This window comes from Coregonus clupeaformis, chromosome 1, assembly GCF_020615455.1.
Source record: "Coregonus clupeaformis isolate EN_2021a chromosome 1, ASM2061545v1, whole genome shotgun sequence".
NCBI lineage: Eukaryota > Metazoa > Chordata > Actinopteri > Salmoniformes > Salmonidae > Coregonus > Coregonus clupeaformis.
In genome coordinates, this window is record NC_059192.1 from 57,008,986 (window position 1) to 57,036,521 (window position 27,536).

Consider the following 27,536-nt stretch of genomic DNA (forward strand, 5'->3'; position numbering starts at 1 on the left):
TTAGAAACACACACACACAGCTGTTTACATATTCACTGCAATATTCACTGCAATGCCATAGGGCGTACATACGGAGTATTTTACACGGTTGCAGAATGCATCGAAATCTGGAATACATGTAACACTTTTTACTCTCGATCTTTGAATTCTGTCCAGGACTTGTGGGGGGTTTCTGTCGTTAGATAGGCTACGGAGATACGATCACTGCCAAAAAGGTTTGATGTTTCAAATAGTTACTATATACTATGTTGCCTATTTCCTGTGGACTGGTTTAGTGCAAAGGGTTTAGGGTTACTTTGTAGCACAGCGTCTTGATAATACTCATGGAAGTTTAAAGTCACGAGTCGATGGTCAATTCAATGATGTACATGCTCAACTTTTTTGTCGTGATGCTCTCCTCAATGGAGTAGCCTATTTCGAGTGTGAGTTCAGTATCTCCTTTGATTAAAGCGTGAGATGTATTTGATGCATCATGCATGCACATGTTCCCTCTTCTGTTGTTCATTTCATCATATCACATTGTTGGATCTGATTTTAAAGTGTGAACTCTTACGTAACGGTATATTTACGGGACCTGAGTGCCTTCAATGTGCTCCTTGCCGTTCGCATTAGCAGAACTCGATATATTTTACTCATTTTTGAACATATGGTTGATTTCTTGTAGCCTAGCCCTACTATTTATTTTTGATTAGATGTCTGTATAGAAATAAGAAAGTTTACCGATTTTCTGGCCAATAGTTATTATATTTGTGTAATACTGGAAATGCTCTGCTGATGTTTTCTGTAATTAGGCCTACTGTATATTATCTTCAGATAATATTTTTAAGTTATCTGTCTCTCTGGCTTTTCACTGCAGAAAATGTACATTGAATAGACCACGTTTGACACCTTAAAATTGGTAGAATATCTGTTATAATTTATTTGTCTAGCCTCCATCACATGTAGACCAATTTCTAGTTGTGTTGATAAGAATTTGGTGAGATATTGAACAGGAATAATAGAGTAAAAATAATCTAGGTCACAGACTCAGTTTTAACCATTTACTTGTCTCCTGCTGATGCCCCCCCTCCCCCATAGGTGTAACTTTAATACAATAGGTGCTAACTGCTCTCACAAACTGGTTGATTTACATGAGTCGATAACACAAAGTGATATTCTGTGATATTCTATTGACATGCTTTCTGGCTGTTTGCATGACAGTAGACATAGGTGATTGATGTTCCCTTCCCCCACCCCACAGATTACAGTAGACACACAGGGGATTCTGTCTGCAGAGATAGTAGTGGTTATGGTATGGCAAACCTTTCCTTCCCTGTGTGTTTGTTTACAACTTTATGCAAGCCTATTAGATTACCTCAGCAATAAAATACTTGATTTAGTATGAATCAAGTTTCCTGTGGAACAATTATTTTTTTCTCCAACATCTGGCCCTACTTGCTTCCTCATCAGCTCTGGTGGAAAACTAAAGTTTTGGTCTGTCCCCAACAGATTCCCAGAGACAGCTGTCCTGGAGTGTTGCTGGTGAGGATCAAGAGAGAGTGAGGCTGTCGTGAAGACTTGGACAGTATGAGTTTGGTGGAGATCAGACATGCGGTTGGGTCCATGGCCCTGTCCCTATCCAGCACAGACTCCAAGGAGAAGTATTTTGACCGGTTGGACGAGAGTGACCCTGAGTACCTCCGCAGCAGGAACATGTCACCTGAAATACGGCAGGACTTCAACATGATGGAGCAGAAGAAGAGAGTCACTCAGATCCTACAGAGTCCAGTATGTCTCTTGTTCTCTATGTCTATGTTGATGTGTGTACACAGTACAGCCACTTTCATTATCTGGCTGCAGACCATCAAATGACCTGAAAAGTTTTGCTCTTCGAGATCCAGGCCTATGTTGTTGGCTCTAGTAGAGACTCTACATCATTGATGTCTTCAGTTTTCATTCTGACGGCTAAATTTGAACTGATCTGCAGATAAAGAGACTATTACTTTTACATTTGAGTCGTTCTTACCCAGAACGACTTACAGTTAGTGCAATCATCTTAAGGTAGCTAGGTAAGACAAGTTAGACAACTCAGTCATAGTAAGTAGTAAGGCGTTTGTACAGTGTAAATCTTTGTTGCAATGCAGTACGATGTGCTACTGTCAGAGGAAACAGCCAAGCTCCGCTGCTGTGGTTTTAAATATGAACCAGTCCAAATAGATTTTAGCTTTATTATACTTTGCTTGCCAAATGTCGTTATCAAGTTCACAGCTTAGCATTATTCATGCAACATTTATGTCAAATAGAATTCTTGAGAGACAGAGCAATATAGGCATGAACAGAACAATGATTGTCATCCGCTGTATTTATGCTTATATTTTTGTAGTATAAGCAGTAAATGCTGCCTACATGCACCAATGATAAATGCATATATGCCATTGTGAATCGGAGGCATAGATAATCGAGCAGTAAAATGTGGTTAGAGATGCTGCTAGGAGGTGCAACAAACACATGCCCGTAAAGTGCATGGAAATAAGATGAGCCCACGCTCGTCTGTGATTGCATAACAAACCCCAACAAGTGGAACGTAGCTCATCACCATGGGAACTGCACTGAGATGGGGCGGAATGTTGGTGTTCCACCAAAGAGGCTTGCAGGAGAATCGTCTTTTTAGGAAGGATACCCAAGATTCACAACGACACTGTGGGCATAAATTAATAGGCTGGCTGAATGGGAGGGCTACTTCCCAGTCACCTCTAGTGACATGGGCACAAAGAGGGTTTTAGAAGCCTCTAATGTGATTTATTTAAGGAGGGCTTCTTTAGGTCTGAGAGTACACTGGAAGTACATTGTCCTAATGTGAACGGCTGAGTAGACAGGGAATTGGAACAGGGTAATGGTGAGAATAATTGCATAACTACACATACAGTAGACCATCCCAGGAGTTGTAAGATTAAGATAACTTTATTGGTCAATTGTACACAAGACTTCCGCTTTTAACCCAACCCTTCCGAAGGACAGGTTTTGGAGAGGTGCAGGGGCTGCCACACTGGGCGCCCGGGAAGCTGTCATTGTGGGACATTAAGTGTCCTGCTCAATGGCATCTAGGATTTGATACCAGCAACCCTCCAGTTGCCAGCCCACTTCCCGGCAGACCCGGGATTCGAACTGGCAACCCTCCGGCTGCTGGCTCACCTTTCTAACCGCTAGGCTACCTTCCGCCCCACTTCCTTTCCTCGTCTCATTCTTTGTGACCAGTGACCACTATCCTGGACTGGTAAAGATTGATAGATGTAAGCCAGTGGTATTGGGACTATTTTCACTCAGTCATGGATTCCAGGGGGTGTCATTTTAACATGTCACTGTTTGGTTTCCAGGTGTTTAAGGATGAGCTGGAAGGGCTGATCCAGGATCAGATGACGAAGGGCAATAATCCAACAGGGCTGCTGGCTCTTAGGCAGATAGCTGATCTGATCATGGCCAGTTCTATGGGAGGGACAGGCTCTTTCACATCTCCTCTCAGTAAGTAACAGTGTGTGTGCATACATGTGAGAGAGTGCATGTGGGTCTGCATAGTCTTTCAGTGATACATCCTGATTCTCTGCATTGTCAATGTTTTGGGACATGGAATTCACAACAACTTGTGACATTGAGAGCCCTTATGCAGAAAAATTCTACTCAAGTACTTGTTGACAACATTCCACATTCCAAATGTTTCTAATAAGTCGGCCACATGTTCTGGACTTTATAATGAATTACAGCTGTCTGGAGCGTCAATTATGTTGCCCTCCGTCTTTCAATGGAGGTCGTCCACATAAAAAAATACTACAGTTTACTATAGAATACCTCAGTACTTACTATAGAATTCTGTAGTATACTGTAGAATATTATACAACGGGTGGGTCTAATCTTGGATGCTGATTGATTAAAACCGCATTCCAGCTAGTGTCCAGTTACCACCGGCTAAATGCTACAGTAATGTCCGCAAAAACACTACAGTCCGCAAAAACACTGTACTACAGTATTTAATTGGATGGAAAATGTGTTCTTTTAGTATTTATCCAGTAGATTTCCAGGAGAAAGCATCCACTTCTTTTGTCAATTTTTTTTGTATTTTACCCCCTTTTTCTCCCCAATTTCGATCTTGTCTCATCGCTGCAACTCCCCAACGGGCTAAGGAGGCAAAGGTGACCCGCCAAACCGCGCTTCTTAACACCGGCCCGCTTAACCCAGATCACAGCCGGATGTGATACAGCCCGGGATCAAACCCATGTCTTTAGTGACGCCTCTAGCACTGCGATGCAGTGCCTTAGACGGTTGTGCCACTTGGGAGGCCAAGCCTCCACTTCCATATCAAAGAGAATAAAACAAAAACACTATAGTAAATACTACAGTAATTTCTGCAAAAACACTACAGTAAATACTACAGTATGCTAAAATCCGCAAAGACACTTAATTACTATAGTATATACTACAGTATTTTACTACAGTAATTACAGTGCATTCTGAAAGTATTCAGACCCCTTCCCTTTTTCCACATTTTGTTACATTACAGCCTTATTCTAAAATGGATTAAATTAAATGTTTTCCTCATCAATCTACACAATACCCCATAATGACAAAGTGAAAACAGGTGTGTAGAAATGTTTGCACATGTATAAACAATCAAAAACAGAAATACCTTATTTACATAAGTATTCAGACACTTTGCTATGAGACTCGAAATTGAGCTCAGGTGAATCCTGTTTCCATTGATCATAATTGAGATGTTTCTACAACTTAATTGGAGTCCACCTGTGGTAAATTCAATTGATTGGACATGATTTGGAAAGGCACACACCTGTCTATATAAGGTCCCACAGTTGACAGTGCATGTCAGAGCGAAAACCAAGCCATGAGGTCGAAGGAATTGTCCGTAGAACTCCGAGACAGGATTGTGTCGAGGAACAGATCTGGGGAAGGGTACCAAAAATGTTCTGCAGCATTGAAGGTCCCCAAGAACACAGTGGCCGCCATCATGCACTCTCTGAAATGCTACCGAGTGGCGCAGCGGTCTAAGGCACTGCATCTCAGTGCTTGAGGCGTCACTACAGACCCCCTGGTTCGATTCCAGGCTGTATCGCAACCGGCCGTGATTGGGAGTCGCACAATTGGCCCAGCGTCGTCCGGGTTTGGCCGGTGTAGGCCGTCATTGTAAATAAGAATTTGTTCTTAACTGACTTGCCTAGTTAAATAAAGGTAATAAAAAATATATATCTTAAATGAAAGAAGATTGGAATCACCAAGACTCTTCCTAGAGCTGACCGCCTGCCCAAACTGAGCAATCGGGGGAGAAGGGCCTTGGTCAGGGAGGTGACCAAGAACCCGATGGACACTCTGACAGAGCTTCAGAGATCCTCTGTGGAGATGGGAGAACCTTCCAGAAGAACAACCATCTCTGCAGCACTCCATCAATCAGGCCTTTATCGTAGAGTGGCCAGACAGAAGCTACTCCTCAGTAAAAGGCACATGACAGCCCGCTTGGTGTTTGCCAAAAGGCACCTAAGGGACTCTCAGACCATGAGAAACAAGATTCTCAGGTCTGATGAAACCAAGATTGAACTCTTTGGCCTGAATACCAAGCGTCACGTCTGGAGGAAACCTGGCACCATCCCTACGGTGAAGCATGGTGGTGGCAGCATCATACTGTGGGGATGTTTTTCAGCGGCAGGAACTGCGAGACTAGTCAGGCTTGAGGGAAGAGGGAAAGATGAACGGAGCAAAGTACAGAGAGTTCCTTGATGAAAACCTGCTCCAGAGTGCTCAGGACCACAGACTGGGGCGAAGGTTCACCTTCCAACAGGACAACGACCCTAAGCACACAGCCAAGACAACGCAGGAGTGGCTTCGGGACAAGTCTCTCAATGTCGTTGAGTGGCCCAGCCAGAGCCCGGACTTGAACCCGATCGAACATCTCTGGAGAGACCAATAGCTGTGCAGCCACACTCCCCATCCAACCTGACAGAGGTTGAGAGGATCTGCAGAGAAGAATGGGAGAAACTCCCCAAATATAGGTGTGCCAAGCTTGTAGCCTCATACCCAAGAAGACTCAAGGCTGTAATCGCTGCCAAAGGTGCTTCAACAAAGTACTGAGTAAAGGGTCTGAATACGTATGTAAATGTAATATTTCAGTTTTTAATTTTTTATACATTTGCAAAAAAAGTAAAGACCTGTTTTTTTGACATTATGGGTTATTGTGTGATAGATGGATGAGGGAAAAAAAACAATTTAATCTATTATAGAATAAGGCTGTAATGTAACAAAATGTGAAAAAATTCAAGCGGTCTGAATACTTTCCAAATGCACTGTATACTATTGTTAAAGCTGCAATATGCAACTTTTTGAGCAACCTAACCAAATTCACATAGAAATGTAGTTATAGATCTGTTGTTCTCATTGAAAGCAAGTCTAAGAAGTGGTAGATCTGTTCTATGTGCGCTATATCTATGCTTCCCGGTCTCAATTTTAATTTCTTGCCTAATTTACTTTCAGTTTTGTATACCAGCTGAAAATACAATATTTTGGGTTATGGAACATATATTTCACAGGGGTTTAGATGGTACAATGATTCTCTATACTATACTTGCTTGTTTTGTCACATAAACTGAAACTAGGCGAACTATTAGAATTTTAGCAACCAGGAAATGGCTGAGCCATTTCGCCATAGTACATCTTTAACTGTAAATACTATGGTATACTAAAGTAAATACTACAGTATTGCCTGTAGTGTTTTTGCTGACTTTAGTCCGCAAAAACACTACAGTGAATACTATAGTATTTATACCATAGTATAGTATTTTAAAAACACTAGGAATATTTACTGAAACTGTTAGAAAATGTAAACATAACCGTCGTCTCTTATGGCTTTGAGGTGATGGAGGCAGAACTGTCTCTTTATAAATCAACAGTCACTGTTAAAGTGGTTGTAAAAGATTAGTGTTCAGTTTTGTCCAATGCCCTTATACAGTATAAAGTCAAAAAATATTGTGACGTCACGAGAGGCTACACGGCTTTCAGCGGGATTGCTCAAGTAGTGCAAGGAGACAAGGTTCAAACAAAACAAGGATTTTATTAAAGGTCTTGGGAAATTAACGAAAATATAACAAAATTATGTTCTCTTGTGGCTCTTTAAGGGTTAACAGTTCAGGGATGTCTCTTCCACATCCAAAATCATAATTCTCACTCGCTCAGATAACTTTTCCCCAGCCTTACTGTAGTCCACGTTGCAGCTAGTGGCCAACCCAGCAAAAAGTCCTTCCAAATGTCTCTCACGTATTTCCACAGGTGCATATATCCAAAGGTGAGTATTTCCCAAAGGTAAGTATCTCCAAATCCTTATATTCCTCATGGAAGTGGACGTGCAGCACTCTTGTCCTCCAGAGAGCCCAGGTTGGAGACTGTGTGTCTTCCCTTCCCAAACCTTCAGCTCATCAGCTCCTCATTTGTTTCAGCTGCGTGGGAAGATTGGCCATAGAGGGGTGGAGTTCCCGACCATACCAGCAGATGGAGCCATAGCTGTCTGGGTTTGCAGCCACCTCAGGGGGATGTAACGTCCCTCCAGGACACAGCCTCTCGTGACATCACACATCCCCCTCCTCGGGACCGACGTCCTCGTCGGGGTAAAGGCAGCGAAGAAGGCATCACGCCGGGAGAGGGCGTCCGCATTGCCGTGGTGCTTGCCAGACTGCTCTCTCTTCAACTCCTCCAACTCTAGGACCAGGGACTCCGCCTCCTGTTGTCTCTCCTTGAGTTTCTTACTGAACGCATCAGCCTTGGTTTTAGCAGAGTTTAGCTTCTGTTGAGCAGCTTTCAGTTCCTTCTCTCTCTCTGCCTCCGCATTCTTCATCTTGTTCTCCAACACCTTGTACTTCTCCTCTGCCTTCTTCTGGACCTCCTTACTACTGCGCAGGGTCTCCTCACACTCCTCGATGGTCCTGCGCAGCCTCTCCAGCTCCTCCTGTTGCTTAGGGAAGGAGCTCTGTTGGAGTTTAGCCTGGAGGATATCTAACTCTTCTGTCTTCATGTCTAACTGTTGCTTTAACAAACGATACCTCTCAGCGGTCCCCTTCAGACCAGACAGTTCTTTGTCCAGATTCTGTAGCTCCGTCTCTGTGTCGGTCTGGGCACCTGCCATCCCTATCAGAGCCCGGGCGGGAGTGAGTAACTCGGAGGATTGCACCGGAGCCTTCCCAGGATGAGTCTTGCCTCTCCGTTTCCGAGGTACTCGGGTTATCCTCTCCTGAGACTCTCTCCAGAGTGGGTAAAAGGCTGGGCAGTCTCGTCCAATTAGGACAGGGACGGGGAGGGAATCAACCACCCCCCGCCGTCGTGTGTATGGTTCCCCGTGTGCTGGTCATTGTAAGTTCAGTAATGGGGTATTCTCTGGTGTCCCCATGGACACAGGAAACTGGGAGGACTTTCCCCGGGGTCAGACACGTTGGGCCCACCAAATCCTTACGCACCAGGGTGGCCCGGCTACCAGAATCCAGTAAGGCCTCCACATCATGGTGATTCACAGTTACCGGGCAGGTGGGGGGGTCGATCTGGGCCGCCATCTACGACTCCCAAGAGCGAGGCAAAACGGTGTGTGGGTGCTGAGCTGGAGGACTCCGCAGTGGGCATAGGTTCCTCGGCTGGTTTCCCACACTGCCAGGAGATATGTCCCATCTCCCCACACCGGTAACACTGTCGAGTTTCCCCCCTCCTGGTGTACTCTTCTTGGACCCGCCTGGTTTCTGGCTCCCCCTGGAGCCGGGATAAGTCCTGACGTGGCTGGGTTCGAGACCTTGGGGGTCCTTTGGACGGGTTCTTCCCATTTGTGGTGGGGCCGCACTCCTGGGGTCTTTTCGGGAAGCATTCAGCATCTCCGCTGTGGCCTGGTACTTTTCCACAGCTTCCACGGTCAGATCAGCCGTGGTCAAGGCCTGTTGACTGATGAACCGTTTTGCCTCATAAGGCAGGGCGCGTAGGTAACGATCCACCACAACGGCCTCCACCACCGCCGCTGCTGTATTCCTCTGCGGATCCAGCCATTTCCTTGCGATTCGGACAAGTTCATGCATCTGCGCCCGAGGAGGTTGGTCTGGTTGGAAGGTCCAGCCGTGAAAGCGCTGGGCCATACCAAACTTTGTGAGTCCATATCTGCTGAGGATCTCAGACTTCAGGGCATCATAGTCAGTAACCTGGTCAGGGCCCAGGTCCCGGACAGCATTCAGCGATTCCCCGGTTAGAAAGGGGCCTAACAGACCAACCCACTGTTGCTTGGGCCAGGCTTCCCTAGTGGCCGTGGCCTCAAATGCATGCAGGTATGCCTCAATGTCATCGGTAGCTCCCATCTTAGATATAAAGTCACTTGCCTTTATTGGACGGGTATTTTGGACAACCCTCTGTCTCTGCAACTGCAATTCCTCTGCCTTCAGAAGGTTGGCTTTCTTTTGCTCCTCCAAGAGAGCCACGTTTGCTTGCATCTGGGCTTGCTGGCCAGCAACAAGGGCTTTCAATATGTCCTCCATTTCAGTCGGCGGGGAGCCTACGGCCAACTTGGAAAACTGGGTGATCAAACCTTCGGTATCCTCCTCTGACATGCACTATTAACGCTTGAGCGTGCCCGTATTTTCCACCATCTGTGACGTCACGAGAGGCTACACGGCTTTCAGCGGGATTGCTCAAGTAGTGCAAGGAGACAAGGTTCAAACAAAACAAGGATTTTATTAAAGGTCTTGGGAAATTAACGAAAATATAACAAAATTATGTTCTCTTGTGGCTCTTTAAGGGTTAACAGTTCAGGGATGTCTCTTCCACATCCAAAATCATAATTCTCACTCGCTCAGATAACTTTTCCCCAGCCTTACTGTAGTCCACGTTGCAGCTAGTGGCCAACCCAGCAAAAAGTCCTTCCAAATGTCTCTCACGTATTTCCACAGGTGCATATATCCAAAGGTGAGTATTTCCCAAAGGTAAGTATCTCCAAATCCTTATATTCCTCATGGAAGTGGACGTGCAGCACTCTTGTCCTCCAGAGAGCCCAGGTTGGAGACTGTGTGTCTTCCCTTCCCAAACCTTCAGCTCATCAGCTCCTCATTTGTTTCAGCTGCGTGGGAAGATTGGCCATAGAGGGGTGGAGTTCCCGACCATACCAGCAGATGGAGCCATAGCTGTCTGGGTTTGCAGCCACCTCAGGGGGATGTAACGTCCCTCCAGGACACAGCCTCTCGTGACATCACAATATATAATACTCAGAGCACTTATGAGAAGTTCTGAGAACAGACGCTTTTATGATCCAAAAGTTAAGCAAGGGATGCTGAGATTTAGTGATTTAATGTAATCGTTTGAGCTAAATGTTGTTAGAGAAACTTGAAAGTTGAACGAGTAGGCTTAGATGTTGCTTGTTGTAAGCTCAAATGAAAGAGGAAGCAAATTCCATTGACCATGTCATAATGCAACTTGAACATAAAGAAAGCTCTTGTTTCATGAACATTCATAAATGTTATATCTCTGAAGTATTATGAATGGTTTAGCTTGTTTAGTTGTAACAAAGTAGAAATTTGAAATTTGTGGTGCTTGTCATGAAGGCTGTAGGGTGTTAGTGACTGTGCTCTCTGTCACATCAGTTCACCATGAATGCAATGCATGTGTTTTCTCTCCAGGCCTAGGGATGGTCGCCCCAGTCAATGACCTCTGTGGGGTAGAGTCTCCATCCTTTACCAAAGGGGAGAAACAGTGTCGCTGTAAGCTAGCCAGTGTCTACAGACTGGTGGACATTTTCAGCTGGGCCCATTTCACCAGCTCATACATTACTGTGAGTAGAACCCTCATTAAAAAAAAATATACGTATTAGACCGTACTGTAATACCAACTTAATGTAGCATTATAAGCACAGTATGAATTTTGATTACTGTAGGCATGTCAAAATAACACATGGAGTTCTCAGTCACCCAATACGCATTGGCAAGCATTGTTGAAGTATAAATAAATAGTCTAGACATTGTTATCTTGATAGTAGTCTACATCCAGTAGCAATTTATATAGCTGGTACAATGTTGCTCTTGGCAATGCATGCCTTTTGACATTTGCTTGTTATATCCGTTTTCCTTTTTCTTATACAGGTCCGGGTTAGCAAAGAACAAGACCATGTTCTTATCATCCCACAAGGACTCTCTTTCACTGAAGTGACGGCTGGCAATCTGGTAGGTATAATGGTTCATGCGTTTTCATATTCCAGTTACACATTGCTTATAACTACCATAGAAAATAAAAGTTTGTGCTTATCTCCAGTGGGTGAACAACACAATCATTAACAGTACAAAACAACCCTATTCAGATGTGTGAATTGTGCAGAATATGTGTTCAGACTATTGACAGGGCCACATAATCAATAGCCAGCCACTCAAACAGCCCCTGGCTGTGCTGAGAGACATGCCTCACTCTAGTTCAGCAAGGGGTCAAGGAGAAATGACAATTGTGTTGAATGGATGTTTTCTAGCTTGTTGTCAGCATTCAGATGCCTTGTTACAGTATTGATGGAAGTCCCAAAAGAAGGATAACTAGATTACTTGTAATCCTCTTGCAATATAATCATAATAACAGCTGAATACAGTTAAACTAATAATTAAAATGAGAAAAACAGACTGGAATAATGAATCTATATTAATAGTGCAGCAATGTTCTAGCACAGTGAGTTGGAATAATGCCTAATACATTAGTGTGACTTAGTATCCGACTCAGTATCTTGCTGCCATGGTAAACCTAGAGATATTGTGTCCTGGTCTGTTTCCAGGTGAAAGTGAACATGATTGGTGATGTTGTCAACCAGGGATCCACCTACCTGGAGGTGGACCACTTTGGCTTCAGCCCTCACGCTGCTGTCTATTCCATGCGCCCTGACGTCAGGTGTATCATACACATCCACACCTCTGCCACTGCTGCTGTGAGTACACTTTAAACTAAAGCTCAATGAGTGGCCATGTCACTTAATGACTGAATTAAGAGCAAGGTGTATTTACCTCATCTTTGTTTCATTATTGTATGTACAGTAAGTGCACCTAATGTAATTGTGATGTTGCCTTTGAGGTCGTCTCTTAAAGTTTATAGTTGCTATATGTCTGATGTTTTACTAGCCGAAAATATCATAAAAGGTGCCTTTCATTAGTTGTTGTTGTTGACACAGCATAGACACGGTTGCTTTTATCCTGAACTCACAGGTGTCCTCGATGAAATGTGGCATACTGCCCATTTCCCAAGAGGCTCTGGTTCTGGGCGATGTTGCCTACTTCGGTTACCAAGGCTGTCTGGATGATCAAGAAGAGAAGGTGGAGTTCCAGAAAGCCCTAGGGCCCACTGCCAAGGTAACGCAGAATGATGGGTTTCCTTAACAACAACAGGCTCACTGTAGTGTGTGCCATACATAGAAACAGAACACAGAATTGCATCACCATCGAGATGAGATTAGACTGCCTGCCATTTAATCAAACTGTTCTGTTACTGTAGTAATTGCTCTTTCTACACAAGTATAAGAGCATTTAAAATGTAATGTCACGCGTTACAGGAAGTTGTATCCACTTGCTAAACTGTTTTACCTTTCATGTCTTTGTATTTACTTATGCATTCATTTTACCTTTTTAGCTTGTTGTTATCCCGCGCTTAATCATTTTGCAGGTGCTTGTTCTGAGGAACCATGGCCTGGTTGCTCTGGGGGAGACTATAGAGGAAGCTTTCCACTACATTTACCACTCACAGCAAGCTTGTGAAATCCAGGTAACACTTGAATTCATCAGCCACACCTTTTCTACCACATTATTGTATAGGTAATGGAATAGTTCACTGCTATTTATTTTTTCTTACCTTGGAAATAGGATGTTGGCGTGCTGCAATCCAAGATTTATGTGTGTTTACTTTGCCTCAGTAAACGTGTGTGGTCTAAACATATCCGCATGTATTAAATGTGAAGAAAAATGGTCCCAGGTTTTTGGAAATAAATCAAACATGGTGTTGGTTGTTTTCCAATTGAATGATATGGTGTTACATTCCCTACGTGAGAGAAAAACGAGTGAGAAGTCAAACATCTGTTAAAACAAAGCTAAATCAAATACTCTATGTGTGATTGAAACCACTGTTCTCAAACAGCACCGGGTGGAGTTTAGTGTTCTAGGACTTGGTTGAGTCCCCATGTAGCTCATAGCTCTATGTGGAGCAGACAGATAATGTGTTCTCTTATCATCATATGTGTCTGGGATAGTGTTGGTTTTTCCATTGAGCAGGTCATTCCATGTGTGGTCAGTCTGGGATTCCTCTGTGTTTGCTTTACTACGCTCTCTAGTGACGCCTCGTGACACATATTTTACCAAATATTTTCACTATAATAGCTAGTTTTAGACTTTACCCATTATTCGCCTAACATGGTCAATTCATATGGTCAGGAAAAACTCCTGGCCTTGACTATGATATGTGTTTTTGATGTGGTAATTCAGGTCAATGCGCTGCGGTGCTCTGCAGGAGTAGAAAACCTGGTGCTCCTGGACAGGGAGAGGCTCAAGCCCCTGACCAACGGAGTGGCTGCTGCTGGGGTCACCGTGGACAGCGAAGTCAAGTGGAAAGTGGGCGAGGCAGAGTTCGAGTCGCTCATGAGGATGCTGGACAACCTGGTAACTGACCTGACCATTATATCTGACCTTTCCCACAATGCTTTGCATTTCCTCTCCCATGCACATCCTGAGGATGTGTGTGAACACATTGACATCATAATCCCAACTGGAAAGCAGTATTTTTAACTCATGAATCAAACATTGGAGATCATGAATGCCAGCTGTAGCTCCTTGAACTAACGCACAATAATTGTCCCAATGTGCCTTATTAAAGACCGTTGCGTGTTTATCAAAGATGAGCGTCTAATCTTAGCCAGTAGCTATCAGGCTGTTTGTTAGCGATGGGTCTGTGTTTAGCATCCACTGTAGATAATTGTGTGATGTTCAAAGGGCTTCCCATGTAAACAATACTATCTCAACAACACTGCTAATGACTAGGGCCAGACACATTCTCTGGCACAGCAGACGATGAGCAAGCCTGATCTCTCTATTGAATCTACTAATGACATGCCACTTGCTGGGGACTGGGGCTGGTGTAGGCTACAGCTGTGTTAGCTTGTACAGCTCTGTATGATCATAGCCTGCCTCCCCCATGTCACGATCGTCGAAAGGAGTGGACCAAGGCGCAGCATGATACGAGTACATACTTTTATTTTAGTACTTTCAAATACACAAAACAACAAAACGATACGTGAAGTCCTCGGTTATACAATACAAACCAACACGGAACAAGATCCCACAAAAGACAAGTGCACAATAGGCTGCCTAAGTATGGTTCCCAATCAGAGACAACAAGCAACAGCTGATTCACGTTGCCTCTGATTGAGAACCACCCCGGCCAACATAGAAACACATAAACTAGATCGTGAACATAGAACACAAAACATAGACACTACACACCCTGGCTCAACATAAAAGAGTCCCTAGAGCCAGGGCGTGACAGTACCCCCCAAAGGCGCGGACGGCGACCGCGCCAACATAAACCCAACAGGGGAGGGGCCGGGTGGGCATTCCTCCTCGGAGGCGGATCCGGCTCCGGGCGTGACCACCACCCTCTAACAAGCCCCCCGTAGCGCCCCTGGTCTGGTCTGGCCCCGCTGGCTGGAGCTGGACTGGACATCGGTGGAGCGGATTGCTTAGGCTCCGGTGTGGAGCAGCTGACCGGTACCTGACCAGGCACCGGTGAAACTGGCACGGGCTGTGCCGGACTGACGACGCGCACCACAGGCTTGGTGCGGAGAGCAGGAACGGGCCGGACCGGGCTGACGACGCGCACCATTGGCTTGGTATGGGGAGCAGGAACGGGCCGGACCGGGCTGACGACGCGCACCATTGGCTTGGTGCGGGGAGCAGGAATGGGCCGGACCGGGCTGACGAAGCGCACCACTGGCTTGGTGCGGGGAGCAGGAACAGGCCGGGCCGGGCTGGCGACGCGCACCATAGGCTTGGTGCGGGGAGCAGGAACAGGCCGGACCGGGCTGACGACGCGCACCATTGGCTTGGTGCGGGGAGCAGGGACGGGCCGGACCGGGCTGACGAAGCGCACCACTGGCTTGGTGCGGGGAGCAGGAACAGGCCGGACCGGGCTGACGACGCGCACCATTGGCTTGGTGCGGGGAGCAGGAATGGGCCGGACCGCACTGGGAACACACACCACTGGCCTTATACGGGGATCAGGAACAGGCCGGGCCGGGCTGACGACGCGCACCATTGGCTTGGTGCGGGGAGCAGGGACGGGCCGGACCGGGCTGACGACGCGCACCATTGGCTTGGTGCGGGGAGCAGGAATGGGCCGGACCGGGCTGACGAAGCGCACCACTGGCTTGGTGCGGGGAGCAGGAACAGGCCGGACCGGGCTGACGACGCACACCATTGGCTTGGTGCGAGGGGCAGGAACAGGCCGGGCCGGGCTGGCGACGTGCATCACAGGCTTGGTGCGAGGGACAGGAACAGGCCGGACCGCACTGGGAACACACACCACTGGCCTTATACGGGGATCAGGAACGGGCCGGACCGGACTGGTAACACACTTCAGTACCTCTCGCCGTGCCTCTACACTTTCCTTCCCTCTAATGACCAATGGCCCCCGTAACCTGGTGGCCTTCTCTCCATGTCCACAAACTCGCCCTTTATCTGCCTCCAGCAGCCCCGTCGTCCATGCCATGTGCCCCCCCCAATTTTTTTTATTGGGGGTGCCTCTCGCCTGTCCGATGACGACCCGGTTGGCGCCGCTTCTCCTCTCCTGCCTGGGTCTCCCCTTTCCTCGCCCTCCGGTAACGGACGGCCTCCTCCGTAATCTGCCCCCAACCGAGGAGGACATCCACTAACGTTACCTCCTGCGTGTGCTCCTGGACATGCTGCTTGGTCCAGTATTGGTGGGATCTTCTGTCACGATCGTCGAAAGGAGTGGACCAAGGCGCAGCGTGATACGAGTACATACTTTTATTTTAGTACTTTCATATACACAAAACAACAAAACGATACGTGAAGTCCTCGGTTATACAATACAAACCAACACGGAACAAGATCCCACAAAAGACAAGTGCACAATAGGCTGCCTAAGTATGGTTCCCAATCAGAGACAACAAGCAACAGCTGATTCACGTTGCCTCTGATTGAGAACCACCCCGGCCAACATAGAAACACATAAACTAGATTGTGAACATAGAACACAAAACATAGACACTACACACCCTGGCTCAACATAAAAGAGTCCCTAGAGCCAGGGCGTGACACCCCATCATGGATTACAGATGGCAGGCCATGCTATGTGTAGTTAATAGCACAGACCACACAATCCTTCAGAGTCAATTGACTGGAAAACTCAACACGCTCCCTGGGTTCCGCTCAACATGGTTGGGTTTGGGGTTTGCGGTCCCCCCTTTTCTTTGATGTGTTCCTAACAACAGTTCCCCTGCCAACTGCACTGTGTTGCCAGGCGTGATCTATTTCCTTTGAAACCAGGCACTTCTGAAAGCGTTGTTTATATGTACTGTACAAAGTGTTCCAACAATGGAGAGGCTGAACATTGGGTGGTCTAGGATCCCCTTAAACCACAGGCTTTAGTCACTGATATGAAATGTTCCACATTGTTAAAGATGAAAATAATCTTACAAACTTTGTGATGGGAAACTGCAGGACCAATGTTTGAAAACGTGTCCTTGGGAGATGTTTTTATATGCTGTCGAGGGCCATTCACTTAACAGAGAACACCTTGTGGTGGTACTGAGCATAATTAAGTTGCACAAACCTTTTCCTTGAAAATCTAATAAACATTCTCAACACTAATAGAGATTTTACAATTGATGGATAACAGGTGGCTGAGTTTTCATGGAATCCATTTTGACAGGTGAACTGAAACATTGTCTATCTGTGTTGCTAGGGTTACCGTACAGGCTACGCGTACCACCACCCCATAGTAAGGGAAAAGATTCGGACCAAAAACGATGTGGAGATTCCTGCTACGGTCTACACTGTCCCGTTGCAGGACAGTGATCTGGGTCAGAGAATCCCCTTTAACTTCCTGGTGCAGAAACAGCAGAGGGAGAGGACGCGCTGGCTCAACTCTCCCAACAGCTACCTGAAGGTCAATGTGCCTGAACGCTCACCCAGCAGAGAGTGCAGCCCCAGAACCAAGACCATGGTGAGCTGCTATAAACCAGTCTTCTTCAATCTACCTTGTGTACCGGTAGACTACATTGTGTACATGCAGTATTATACCTCTATTAATTCCACCTGACAATATGTCTTCCTATAGCGGAGCTGAAATATCACATATTGTAGGTTAGTCTGCCCTCTTGTGGAATCTTGTATAACTATATGTATGAAACATATTTCTCTACATAAAATCTTCTAAAAGTGTCCGCATGCTTCCCATCCGAAACAGTTTTTGCATATATTATGAAGACGTTTTGTGATGTTTTGGTCTTCACGCCTTCGTTAGTGATTGGTCAACAATTGGTCAAGCTGCTGTTACTCTTTGTTTATTATCTATGCATTGTCACTTTACCCCTACCTACATGTACATATTACCTCCATTACCTCGACTACCCTGTACCCCTGCACATTGACTCGGTACCGGTAACCCTTGTATCCCCTTATATCATCGTTATTGTTATTGTTATTGTGTTACTATTTTTCCTTTAGTTTATTTAGCACATTTTTCTTACTTACTTTTTTAAAAGTCTGCATTGTTGGGTAAGGGCTCATAAGCATTTCACGGTAAGGTTGTATTCGGCGCATGTGACAAATTACATTTGATTATATTTGAACAGTAGGCATTCTTCAATTAAGTGTTTGTTGCCATTCAACGAGAGATTAATCGTTTTCCTACTAATTTTTTCACTTGAGAAATACTGCACCAAACATCTAAGTTAGATTTCGTGACTACTACCTCCTCTGCAAAAACGGCAAAATTAATGACAGATTTCTTGAGTTATCTTAGATTCATTCTGATTATTTTTAGGAAGTATACAGTGCCTTCAGAAAGTATTCACACCCCTTGACCTTTTCTACATATTGTTGTGTTACAGGTTGAATTTTAAATTGATTTAATTAAGATTTTTGGTCACTGGCCTACACACAATACCCCATAAATGTCAAAGTGGAATTATGTTTTGAGAAATGTTTATTCATAAAAAATGAAAAGCTGAAATGTCTTGAGTCAATAATTATTCAACCACTTTGTTATGGCAAGCATAAATAAGTTCAGGAGTAAAAACAAGTTGCATAATAAGTTGCATGGACTCACTCTTTGTGCAATAATAGTGTTTAACATGATTTTTGAATGACTACCTCATCTCTGTACCCCAGACATACAAATATTTGTAAGGTCCCTCAGTCGAGCAGTGAATTTCAAACACAGATTCAACCACAAGACCAGGGAGGTTTTCCAATGCCTCGCAAAAAAATAGCACTTATTGGTAGATGGGTAAAAAAAAAGCATACATTGAATATCCATTTGAGCATGAAATTATTAATTACACTTTGGATGGTGTATCAATACACCCAGTCACTACAAAGATACAGGCATCCTTCCTAACTCAGTGGCCTGAGAGGAAGGAAACCGCTCAGGGATTTCACCATGACTTTAAAACAGTTAACATTTACATTTGCATTTTCGTCATTTAGCAGACGCTCTTATCCAGAGCGACTTACAAATTGGTGCATTCACCTTATGATAGCCAGTGGGACAACCACTTTACAATATATCACCTTTTTTTTTGGGGGGGATGGGGTAGGGGAGGGTAGAAGGATTACTTTTATCCTATCCCAGGTATTCCTTAAAGAGGTGGGGTTTCAAGTGTCTCCGGAAGGTGGTGAGTGACTCCGCTGTCCTGGCGTCGTGAGGGAGCTTGTTCCACCATTGGGGTGCCAGAGCAGCGAACAGTTTTGACTGGGCTGAGCGGGAACTGTGCTTCCGCAGAGGTAGGGGGGCCAGCAGGCCAGAGGTGGATGAACGCAATGCTCTCGTTTGGGTGTAGGGACTGATCAAATCAAATCAAATCAAATGTTATTGGTCACATGCGCCGAATACAACAGGTGCAGACATTACAGTGAAATGCTTACTTACAGCCCTTAACCAACAGTGCATTTATTTTAAACAAAAAAAGTAAGAATAAAACAACAACAAAAAAAAGTGTTGAGAAAAAAAAGAGCAGAAGTAAAATAAAGTGACAGTAGGGAGGCTATATATACAGGGGGGTACCGTTGCAGAGTCAATGTGCGGGGGCACCGGCTAGTTGAGGTAGTTGAGGTAATATGTACATGTGGATAGAGTTAAAGTGACTATGCATAAATAATTAACAGAGTAGCAGCAGCGTAAAAAGGAAGGGGTGGGGGGGCAGTGCAAATAGTCCGGGTAGCCATGATTAGCTGTTCAGGAGTCTTATGGCTCAGAGCCTGAAGGTACCTGAAGGTACGGAGGTGCTTATGGCTCAGAGCCTGAAGGTACGGAGGTGCCGTTCCCCTCACAGCTCCGTAGGCAAGCACCATGGTCTTGTAGCAGATGTGGGCTTCAACTGGAAGCCAGTGGAGTGTGCGGAGGAGCGGGGTGACGTGAGTAAAATAATTTAATGGCTGTGATAAGAGAACTGAGGATGGATCAACAACATTGTAGTTACTCCACAATACTAACCTAATTGACAGAGTGAAAAGAAGGAAGCCTGTACAGAATAAAAATATTCCAAACATGCATTCTGTTTGCAACAAGGCAATAAAGTAATACGACAAAAAATGTGACAAAGCAATTATATTTTTGTCCTGAATACAAAGTGTTATGTTTGGGGCAAATCCAAAACAAGACATTACTGAGTACCAGTCTCCATATTTTCAAGCATAGTGGTGGCTGCATCATGTTATGGGTATGCTTGTAATTGTTAAGGACTGGGGAGTTTTTCAGGTTAAATAATAAACAGAATGGAGCTAAGCACAGGCAAAATCCAAGAGGAAAACCTGGTTCAGTCTGCTTTCCACCAGACACTGGGAGATGAATTGACCTTTCAGCAGGACAATAACTTAAAACATAAGGCCAAATCTACACTGGAGTTGCTTACCAAGAAGACATTGAATGTTCCTAAATGGCAGAGTTACAGTTTTGACTTAAATCTACTTAAGTCTATGGCAAGACCTGAAAATGGTTGTCTACCAATGATCAACAACCAATTTGACAAAGCTTGAAGCATTTTGAAACAAATAATGGGCAAATGTTGCACAATCCAGGTTTGGAACGCTCTTAGAGACTTACCCAGAAAGACTCACAGCTGTAATCGCTGCCAAAGATGCTTCTACAAAGTATTGACTCAGAGGTGTGAATACTTACAGTAGCAGTCAAAAGTTTGGACACACCTACTAATTCCAGAGTTTTTATTTATTTTTTACTATTTTCTACATTGTAGAATAATAGTGAAGACATCAAAACTATGAAATAGCATAGATGGAATCATGTAGTAACCACAAAAGTGTTATACAAATCAAAATATATTTTATATTTGAGATTCTTCAAAGTAGCCACCCTTTACCTTGATGACAGCTTTGCACACTCTTGGCATTCTCTCAACCAGCTTCATGAGGTAGTCCCCTGGAATGCATTTCAATTAACAGGTGTGCCTTGTTAAAAGTTAATTCTGCAGCGATACGCCATCCCATCTGGTTTGCCCTTAGTTGGACTATCATTTGTTTTTCAACAGGACAATGACCCAACACACCTCCAGGCTGTATAAGGGCTATTTGACCAAGAAGGAGAGTGATGGAGTACTGCATCAGATTACCAGGCCTCCACAAGCACCCAACCTCAACCCAATTACTCAAAGCCAGTGGCATGTCGTTAGTAAAGATGGAAAAAAGTAAGGGGCCTAAACAGCTACCCTGGGGAATTCCTGATTCTACCTGGATTATGTTTAAGAGGCTTCCATTAAAGAACACCCTCTGTTCTGTTAGACAAGTACAGTGAGGGAAAAAAGTATTTGATCCCCTGCTGATTTTGTACATTTGCCCACTGACAAAGAAATGATCAGTCTATAATTTTAATGGTAGGTTTATTTGAACAGTGAGAGACAGAATAACAACAAAACAATCCAGAAAAACGCATGTCAAAAATGTTATAAATTGATTTGCATTTTAATGAGGGAAATAAGTATTTGACCCCCTCTCAATCAGAAAAATGTCTGGCTCCCAGGTGTCTTTTATACAGGTAACGAGCTGAGATTAGGAGCACACTCTTAAAGGGAGCGCTCCTAATCTCAGTTTGTTACCTGTATAAAATACACCTGTCCACAGAAGTAATCAATCAATCAGATTCCAAACTCTCCACCATGGCCAAGACCAAAGAGCTCTCCAAGGATGTCAGGGACAAGATTGTAGACTACACAAGGCTGGAATGGGCTACAAGACCATCGCCAAGCAGCTTGGTGAGAAGGTGACAACAGTTGGTGCGATTATTCGCAAATTGAAGAAACACAAAATAACTGTCAATCTCCCTCGGCCTGGGGCTCTATGCAAGATCTCACCTCGTGGAGTTGCAATGATCATGAGAACGGTGAGGAATCAGCCCAGAACTACACGGGAGGATCTTCTCAATGATCTCAAGGCAGCTGGGACCATAGTCACCAAGAAACCAATTGGTAACACACTACGCCGTGAAGGACTGAAATCCTGCAGCGCCCGCAAGGTCCCCCTGCTCAAGAAAGCACATATACAGGCCCGTCTGAAGTTTGCCAATGAACATCTGAATGATTCAGAGGAGAACTGGGTGAAAGTGTTGTGGTCAGATGAGACCAAAATCGAGCTCTTTGGCATCAACTCAACTCGCCGTGTTTGGAGGAGGAGGAATGCTGCATATGACCCCAAGAACACCATCCCCACCGTCAAACATGGAGGTGGAAACATTATGCTTTGGGGGTGTTTTTCTGCTAAGGGGACTGGACAACTTCACCGCATCAAAGGGACGATGGACGGGGCCATGTACCGTCAAATCTTGGGTGAGAAACTCCTTCTCTCAGCCAGGGCATTGAAAATGGGTCGTGGATGGGTATTCCAGCATGACAATGACCCAAAACACACGGCCAAGGCAACAATGGAGTGGCTCAAGGAGAAAGTTACTCCTGGAGTGGCCTAGCCAGTCTCCAGACCTTAATCCCATAGAAAATATGTGGAGGGAGCTGAAGGTTCGAGTTGCCAAACGTCAGGCTCGAAACCTTAATGACTTGGAGAAGATCTGCAAAGAGGAGTGGAACAAAATCCCTCCAGAGATGTGTGCAAACCTGGTGGCCAACTACAAGAAACGTCTGACCTCTGTGATTTACAACAAGGGTTTTGCCACCAAGTACTAAGTCATGTTTTGCAGAGGGGTCAAATACTTATTTCCCTCATTAAAATGCAAATCAATTTATAACATTTTTTACATGCGTTTTTCCGGATTTTTTGTTGTTGTTATTCTGTCTCTCACTGTTCAAATAAACCTACCATTTAAAATTATAGACTGATCAGGTCTTTGTCAGTGGGCAAACGTACAACATCAGCAGGGGATCAAAAACTTTTTTCCCTCACTGTAACTCTTTATCCACATTAAAGCAGGGGGTGTAAAGCCATAACACATACGTTTTTCCAGCAGCAGAATATGATCGATAATGTCAAAAACTGCACTGGTCTAGCAAGACAGCCCCCACAGTTTTATCATCAATTTCTCTCAGACAATCATCAGTCATTTGTGTAAGTGCTGTGCTTGAGTGTCCTTCCCTATAAGCGTGCTGAAAGTCTGTTGTCAGTTTGTTATCCCACTGGCTATAGGGTGAATGCACCAATTTGTAAGTCGCTCTGGATAAGAGCGTCTGCTAAATGACGTAAATGTAAATGTAAATGAAATAGCGTTGTATCTGGTAAAACAGCATTTTTTCAAGAAGTTTACAAAGGGTTGGTAACAGGCTGATTGGTCAGCTATTTGAGCCAGTAAAGGGGGCTTTACTATTCTTGGGTAGCGGAATGACTTTAGCTTCCCTCCAGGCCTAAGGGCACACACTTTCTAGTAGGCTTAAATTGAAGATGTGGCAAATAGGAGTGGCCTCAGAGTGAAGGAAAAGCAGCCAACAAGTGCTCAGCATATGTAGGAACTCCTTCAAGGCTGTTGGAAAAGCATTCCAGGTGAAGCTGGTTGAGAGAATGCCAAGAGTGTGCAAAGCTGTCATCAAGGCAAAGGGTGGCTACTTAGAAGAATCTAAAATATATGTTGATTTGTGAAACACTTTTTTGGTTACTACATGATTCCATATGTGTTATTTCATAGTTTTGATGTCTTCACTATTATTCTACAATGTAGAAAATAGTAAAAAAATAAAGGAAAACCCATGAATGAGTAGGTGTGTCCAAACTTTTGGCTGGTACTGTATGTAAATTAGATATTTCTGTATTAAATTTGCCAAAAATGTGCAAACATAAAAAAAATAACATGGTTTCACTTTGTCATTATGGGGTATTGTGTGTAGATGCGTGAGAAAAAAATACATTTAATCAATTATGAATTCAGGCTGTAACACAACAAACTGTGAAATAAGTCAAGGGGTATGAATATTTTCTGAAGGCACTGGCTACCGTAGGTGTCTCAAGATGGACAAACAGTACTATTGCCACTTTTTTTCTTGTTTTTCAAGCGAAGTTCTTTTAAGGGAGTATGCGAGCACAATCGTTCGGCGAACCAAAGCATGCGGAAGGCTTTAGGTTACCCTATGCACTTATCAAATGGATTAATGAGCTCCAATCTGAAATATTTTTATTAAACCAGTATCTTTCCTTTTAGTGGATGAAATCTGAAGAGACCAGCAATGGCACTGGCACCTCCATTAAGATCGAGGACCCCAACCAGTTTGTTCCCCTTAATACAAATCCCACTGATGTTCTGGAGAAGAGGAACCGGGTGAGCTAGAACATCATGTTCTCTAATCATGTTCCTTATTGACGAGTTCAGACATATTGGGCTGGGATACATATTGAGTTCAACAGCCTGACCATTTGCTGCACACATTGTAAAGGAGGTGCTATTGAACTCCCTCCCAAGCAAATTAGTATTGATTGCAGTGACCTATAGGATGCAGCCTGTCTCCCTCTGGTATGACAACTGGGTGGTCCAATCAGTCATAAAGCATCTGTATACATTTTTATGGATGCATATGTGCTCTCACTGAATCCTCTCAGAACAAAAATAGACTGTAGCTTTGTACTTCTCCTAGTAGATAGTGCTAATTGCCCAGAGAGTGATGCCAATGTCTTGAAAACAGAACTTAAAATAATTTGTAATGGAAATCTGTATTTTAGATAAGGCAACAGAACACTGTTGATCACATGACTCCAGGACCAAAGTCCCATCTTCTAGCTGGCATCGTTGTGGACACCATACCAGGACCAGTAAGTACTTGGATCAGCTTCACACCACACAACACTCTAACATGATATGGTGGTGAGTTCCATGATTGTCATGAACAGAAGACTGTAATGTGGGTCTTTGTTGGTCCTTCCTTATATTGTGTTCAGTGACGTTGTTGGGTTGGAGCTCACTGGTATGGACCTTCCCATTGGTTTACGGTTTGACTGGGCATTTGTCGAGTTCATTAGTCCTTAAGCAGTATGTATAGCAGTTAAGTAAACCCCATTGCTCTGTACCTCTCTCCCTTCAGGCCTTTATCATTGAGGATGAGGAGCAAATGCACTCTCTTCCTCCTAACCCCTTCAGTGAGCTGACAGAGAAGGTGCTAGAAGAGTATAAGAGCGTTGTGGAGCGAAGACAGCTGGGCCTGGATGGTACGATTCTCCCCTATCCCATACAAATTTCAACACTGTCATGATGTAGAACACTCACTTCATCTACATTTCATTTAATTCCCACCTCTGTTATCTACAGTATTGCTACTGTATTTGTGTTGCTGAATCTGTGATGACTAAGGACCAACGTTTTACCTGGCCAGGTCACATGGTCAGGAAAACTCCATGCCCTATTGATAACCCTTGAACTTGCAGATGCTGATGATGTCACAGACGCAGATGAGATTACAACATTTGACGAGTCAAACATCTCACTGTCCCTGTCTCCACTCGTGTCTCCAGCCAAAGGTAGTATTTCATAAGAAAGGAGCAAGACCGATGTATTCAATAAAGTTTCCATGAGAAGATTCATTCCTATATCAGGGCATTCCTTCTCTTAAAAATGTTATTTGCTCAAATGGTTAGAATTTTGGAAAGGGTGTACTACAGACAAAATGGTCATCTTCATACTTCCTGCAGTTATACACTTTTCTACAAGTGTATAACTGCCTCATGCCCCCACCTTTCCTCACTGACTTGGTTTCTTCCCATTAACAGAGATCATACCCAATGGGGGAAATTATATGGAAGAACTGGAAGAGAAACTAAACATCAAAGTATCCAAGCTCAGCGTCAGCACCACAGAAACGGTTGAAATATCCAACACAACCTCAGAGAAATCAGGGGGAGACAAGACCCCTGACAGCCAAACCAAGTCCCCCAAGAAGAAAAATAAGTTTCGCACTCCCTCCTTCCTTAAAATGAATAATAAGAAAGAGAAGGCTGAGGCCTAGAGGGAGAGACGCTGGAGAAAGACAGGTCAGCTTGTTTGGTATGAGATGAGATCATAGGATGAGATGCGTCCCTTAGAGAGGAAATATATGAGTCACTAAGATCTTAATAGATCTCCAGCTTTTGGGAAGGAGCAACTGTAACAATAAGCCTGTTATTACAATCTCCTTATTACTCAATCACTTCCTCTGAGGGCTCCACACATGAATAGTAGGCATGATGGGTTGAACATGTAGTATATCAGCTGCATTGCTCTTAGTATCTACTATAGCCAATTTGCCATCCTGTAATCCAAAAAATGACAATATACTGTATATTTACATAGCTACAGAACCTAATTCTTTAAAAGATAAAACTCTCATTGAAATACCACATTGCCTGCTATGTATTTGTTGTCAGATACCCTTTTCCAGTCAGCTCATCATTGAACAGCAGGCCATAGATGAAGGTGAGATATAAATGTAATGAGGCAGTGTCAAGCGAGTGTTGTATCCTGGTGCCTGCACATATTGGAATGTATATGAGGTCAAGCCTTAAGAAGTGTGGTTGGTTTTTATCTGGACCTATTCATAATAATGCTGTCTTAGTTTTAGTTGATTAAAAGTAGGCTGAAGTATGGGTTGTAGTAGTGTTTATGATTATTCAGTATTCTGTTAACATTTTGATATACACTACAGTACATGTGTCCTTAATAATAATTGTATTATACATCATACTTTTAACAATGCAAGACAGAGAAGGCCATTTTAGCTAGGCATGTTTTGCAGAAACTTTTATTTATGCCAGTGATATTATTTTAGTGATTGCTGCTTATTCATTATTGTGACAAAATGAACTGAAAGTGTGAAGATTTGTAAAATCTCCAATCTCTGAGCTCAATACTGCTGAATATGTTTTTACCACATTCACTGATATCTAGGCATGGATATCACGACTGAAAGCTAAATTACAAATGTAAGGATATGAAATAGGCCTATATCAGACTATAAAATGTAATATGAATGTGTTGTGAATGTGTAAGATTTGTTGAAACAGTATTTTTATAGATAATATGAAAGTTGATTAGGCCATACATATGTAATAAAATGTTTAATCTTCACATTTCTAAAAAATGTAAGAAAGAAATGCAAGATTATGCCCCAATTTTATTTTTACTGAAGCTATCCAGTAAAAAGATACACAACTTCCTCTCAGGTTATGGCAAAGCTATGCCTCTTTTTGCCTCCACAAGAGGCTTAAATGTCTTGATTAGGTCGCTAGGTGTTGAACTAAGATTTCTTAGTAAGGTTCGCTCACTCGTCTCACTTTTCTAAAACATTTAATTACATTTGTATGGCCTTATGGCAGATTAATAGCAACATGTTATAAAAAGCTGTTCTCTGGACCTGAGTTAAACCGAAAGACAAAGTCAAACATCCAGAGATGGTATAAATCGAGGATTGGATTTATCCCAGTTAGCAATGTGAATGATTTGCTTCGATCCAAAGGGAGAAACATGGTTTTCCTTTGTAGATACTACGTTTTGTGAAGCAGTTTTAAATGCAATACTGAAATTAAGGTTGATTAATTTGCAATGGTTGCTTTAACATTTATTTTGTATGTTTTGATGCTTGTCAGCTTATGCTCTGTTGAAGTATTACAAGCTTAACTGAATTGAATATACCCAGTTTATCATGTTCACGGTCCCAGTTTTTAACTTGTATTACTAATGCTTATATTGTCCTTCATGGTTTGTTTGAATTGCTTTTGTATTGACTGAGCTTTTGCAATATAACTTGTGCTCTGTATAGCAGCTTCATAGCATTTCATTACATTCCTTATGAAATTACATTTCACCAGATGTAATAAAAAACAGTGTGTTTA

The 27,536-nt window shown here is 43.8% G+C and overlaps 1 protein-coding gene across 1 annotated transcript; it reads left to right on the forward strand.

Annotated features, from left to right (window-relative positions):
• Positions 1-27,536, forward strand: LOC121571013 (gamma-adducin-like). Its single transcript, XM_041882245.1, has 15 exons — positions 1-215; positions 1,489-1,767; positions 3,354-3,498; positions 10,662-10,813; positions 11,121-11,201; positions 11,792-11,941; positions 12,216-12,359; positions 12,670-12,768; positions 13,482-13,655; positions 16,978-17,238; positions 23,884-24,000; positions 24,399-24,488; positions 24,758-24,881; positions 25,098-25,190; positions 25,440-27,536. Exons 2-15 carry the CDS (start codon positions 1,567-1,569, stop codon positions 25,673-25,675), a joined length of 2,067 nt encoding a protein of 688 aa, XP_041738179.1. The 5' UTR covers positions 1-215; positions 1,489-1,566; the 3' UTR covers positions 25,676-27,536.

What these genes read in the sequence shown, in the direction of transcription:
- LOC121571013 (XM_041882245.1), top strand. Translation starts at nt 1,567, where the DNA reads ATGAGTTTGGTGGAGATCAGACATGCGGTTGGGTCCATGGCCCTGTCC. An exon ending in GCCCCAGAACCAAGACCATG is followed by an intron (nt 17,239 to 23,883) that starts GTGAGCTGCTAT and finishes CTTTCCTTTTAG; the next exon opens with TGGATGAAATCTGAAGAGAC. An exon ending in ACTCGTGTCTCCAGCCAAAG is followed by an intron (nt 25,191 to 25,439) that starts GTAGTATTTCAT and finishes TCCCATTAACAG; the next exon opens with AGATCATACCCAATGGGGGA.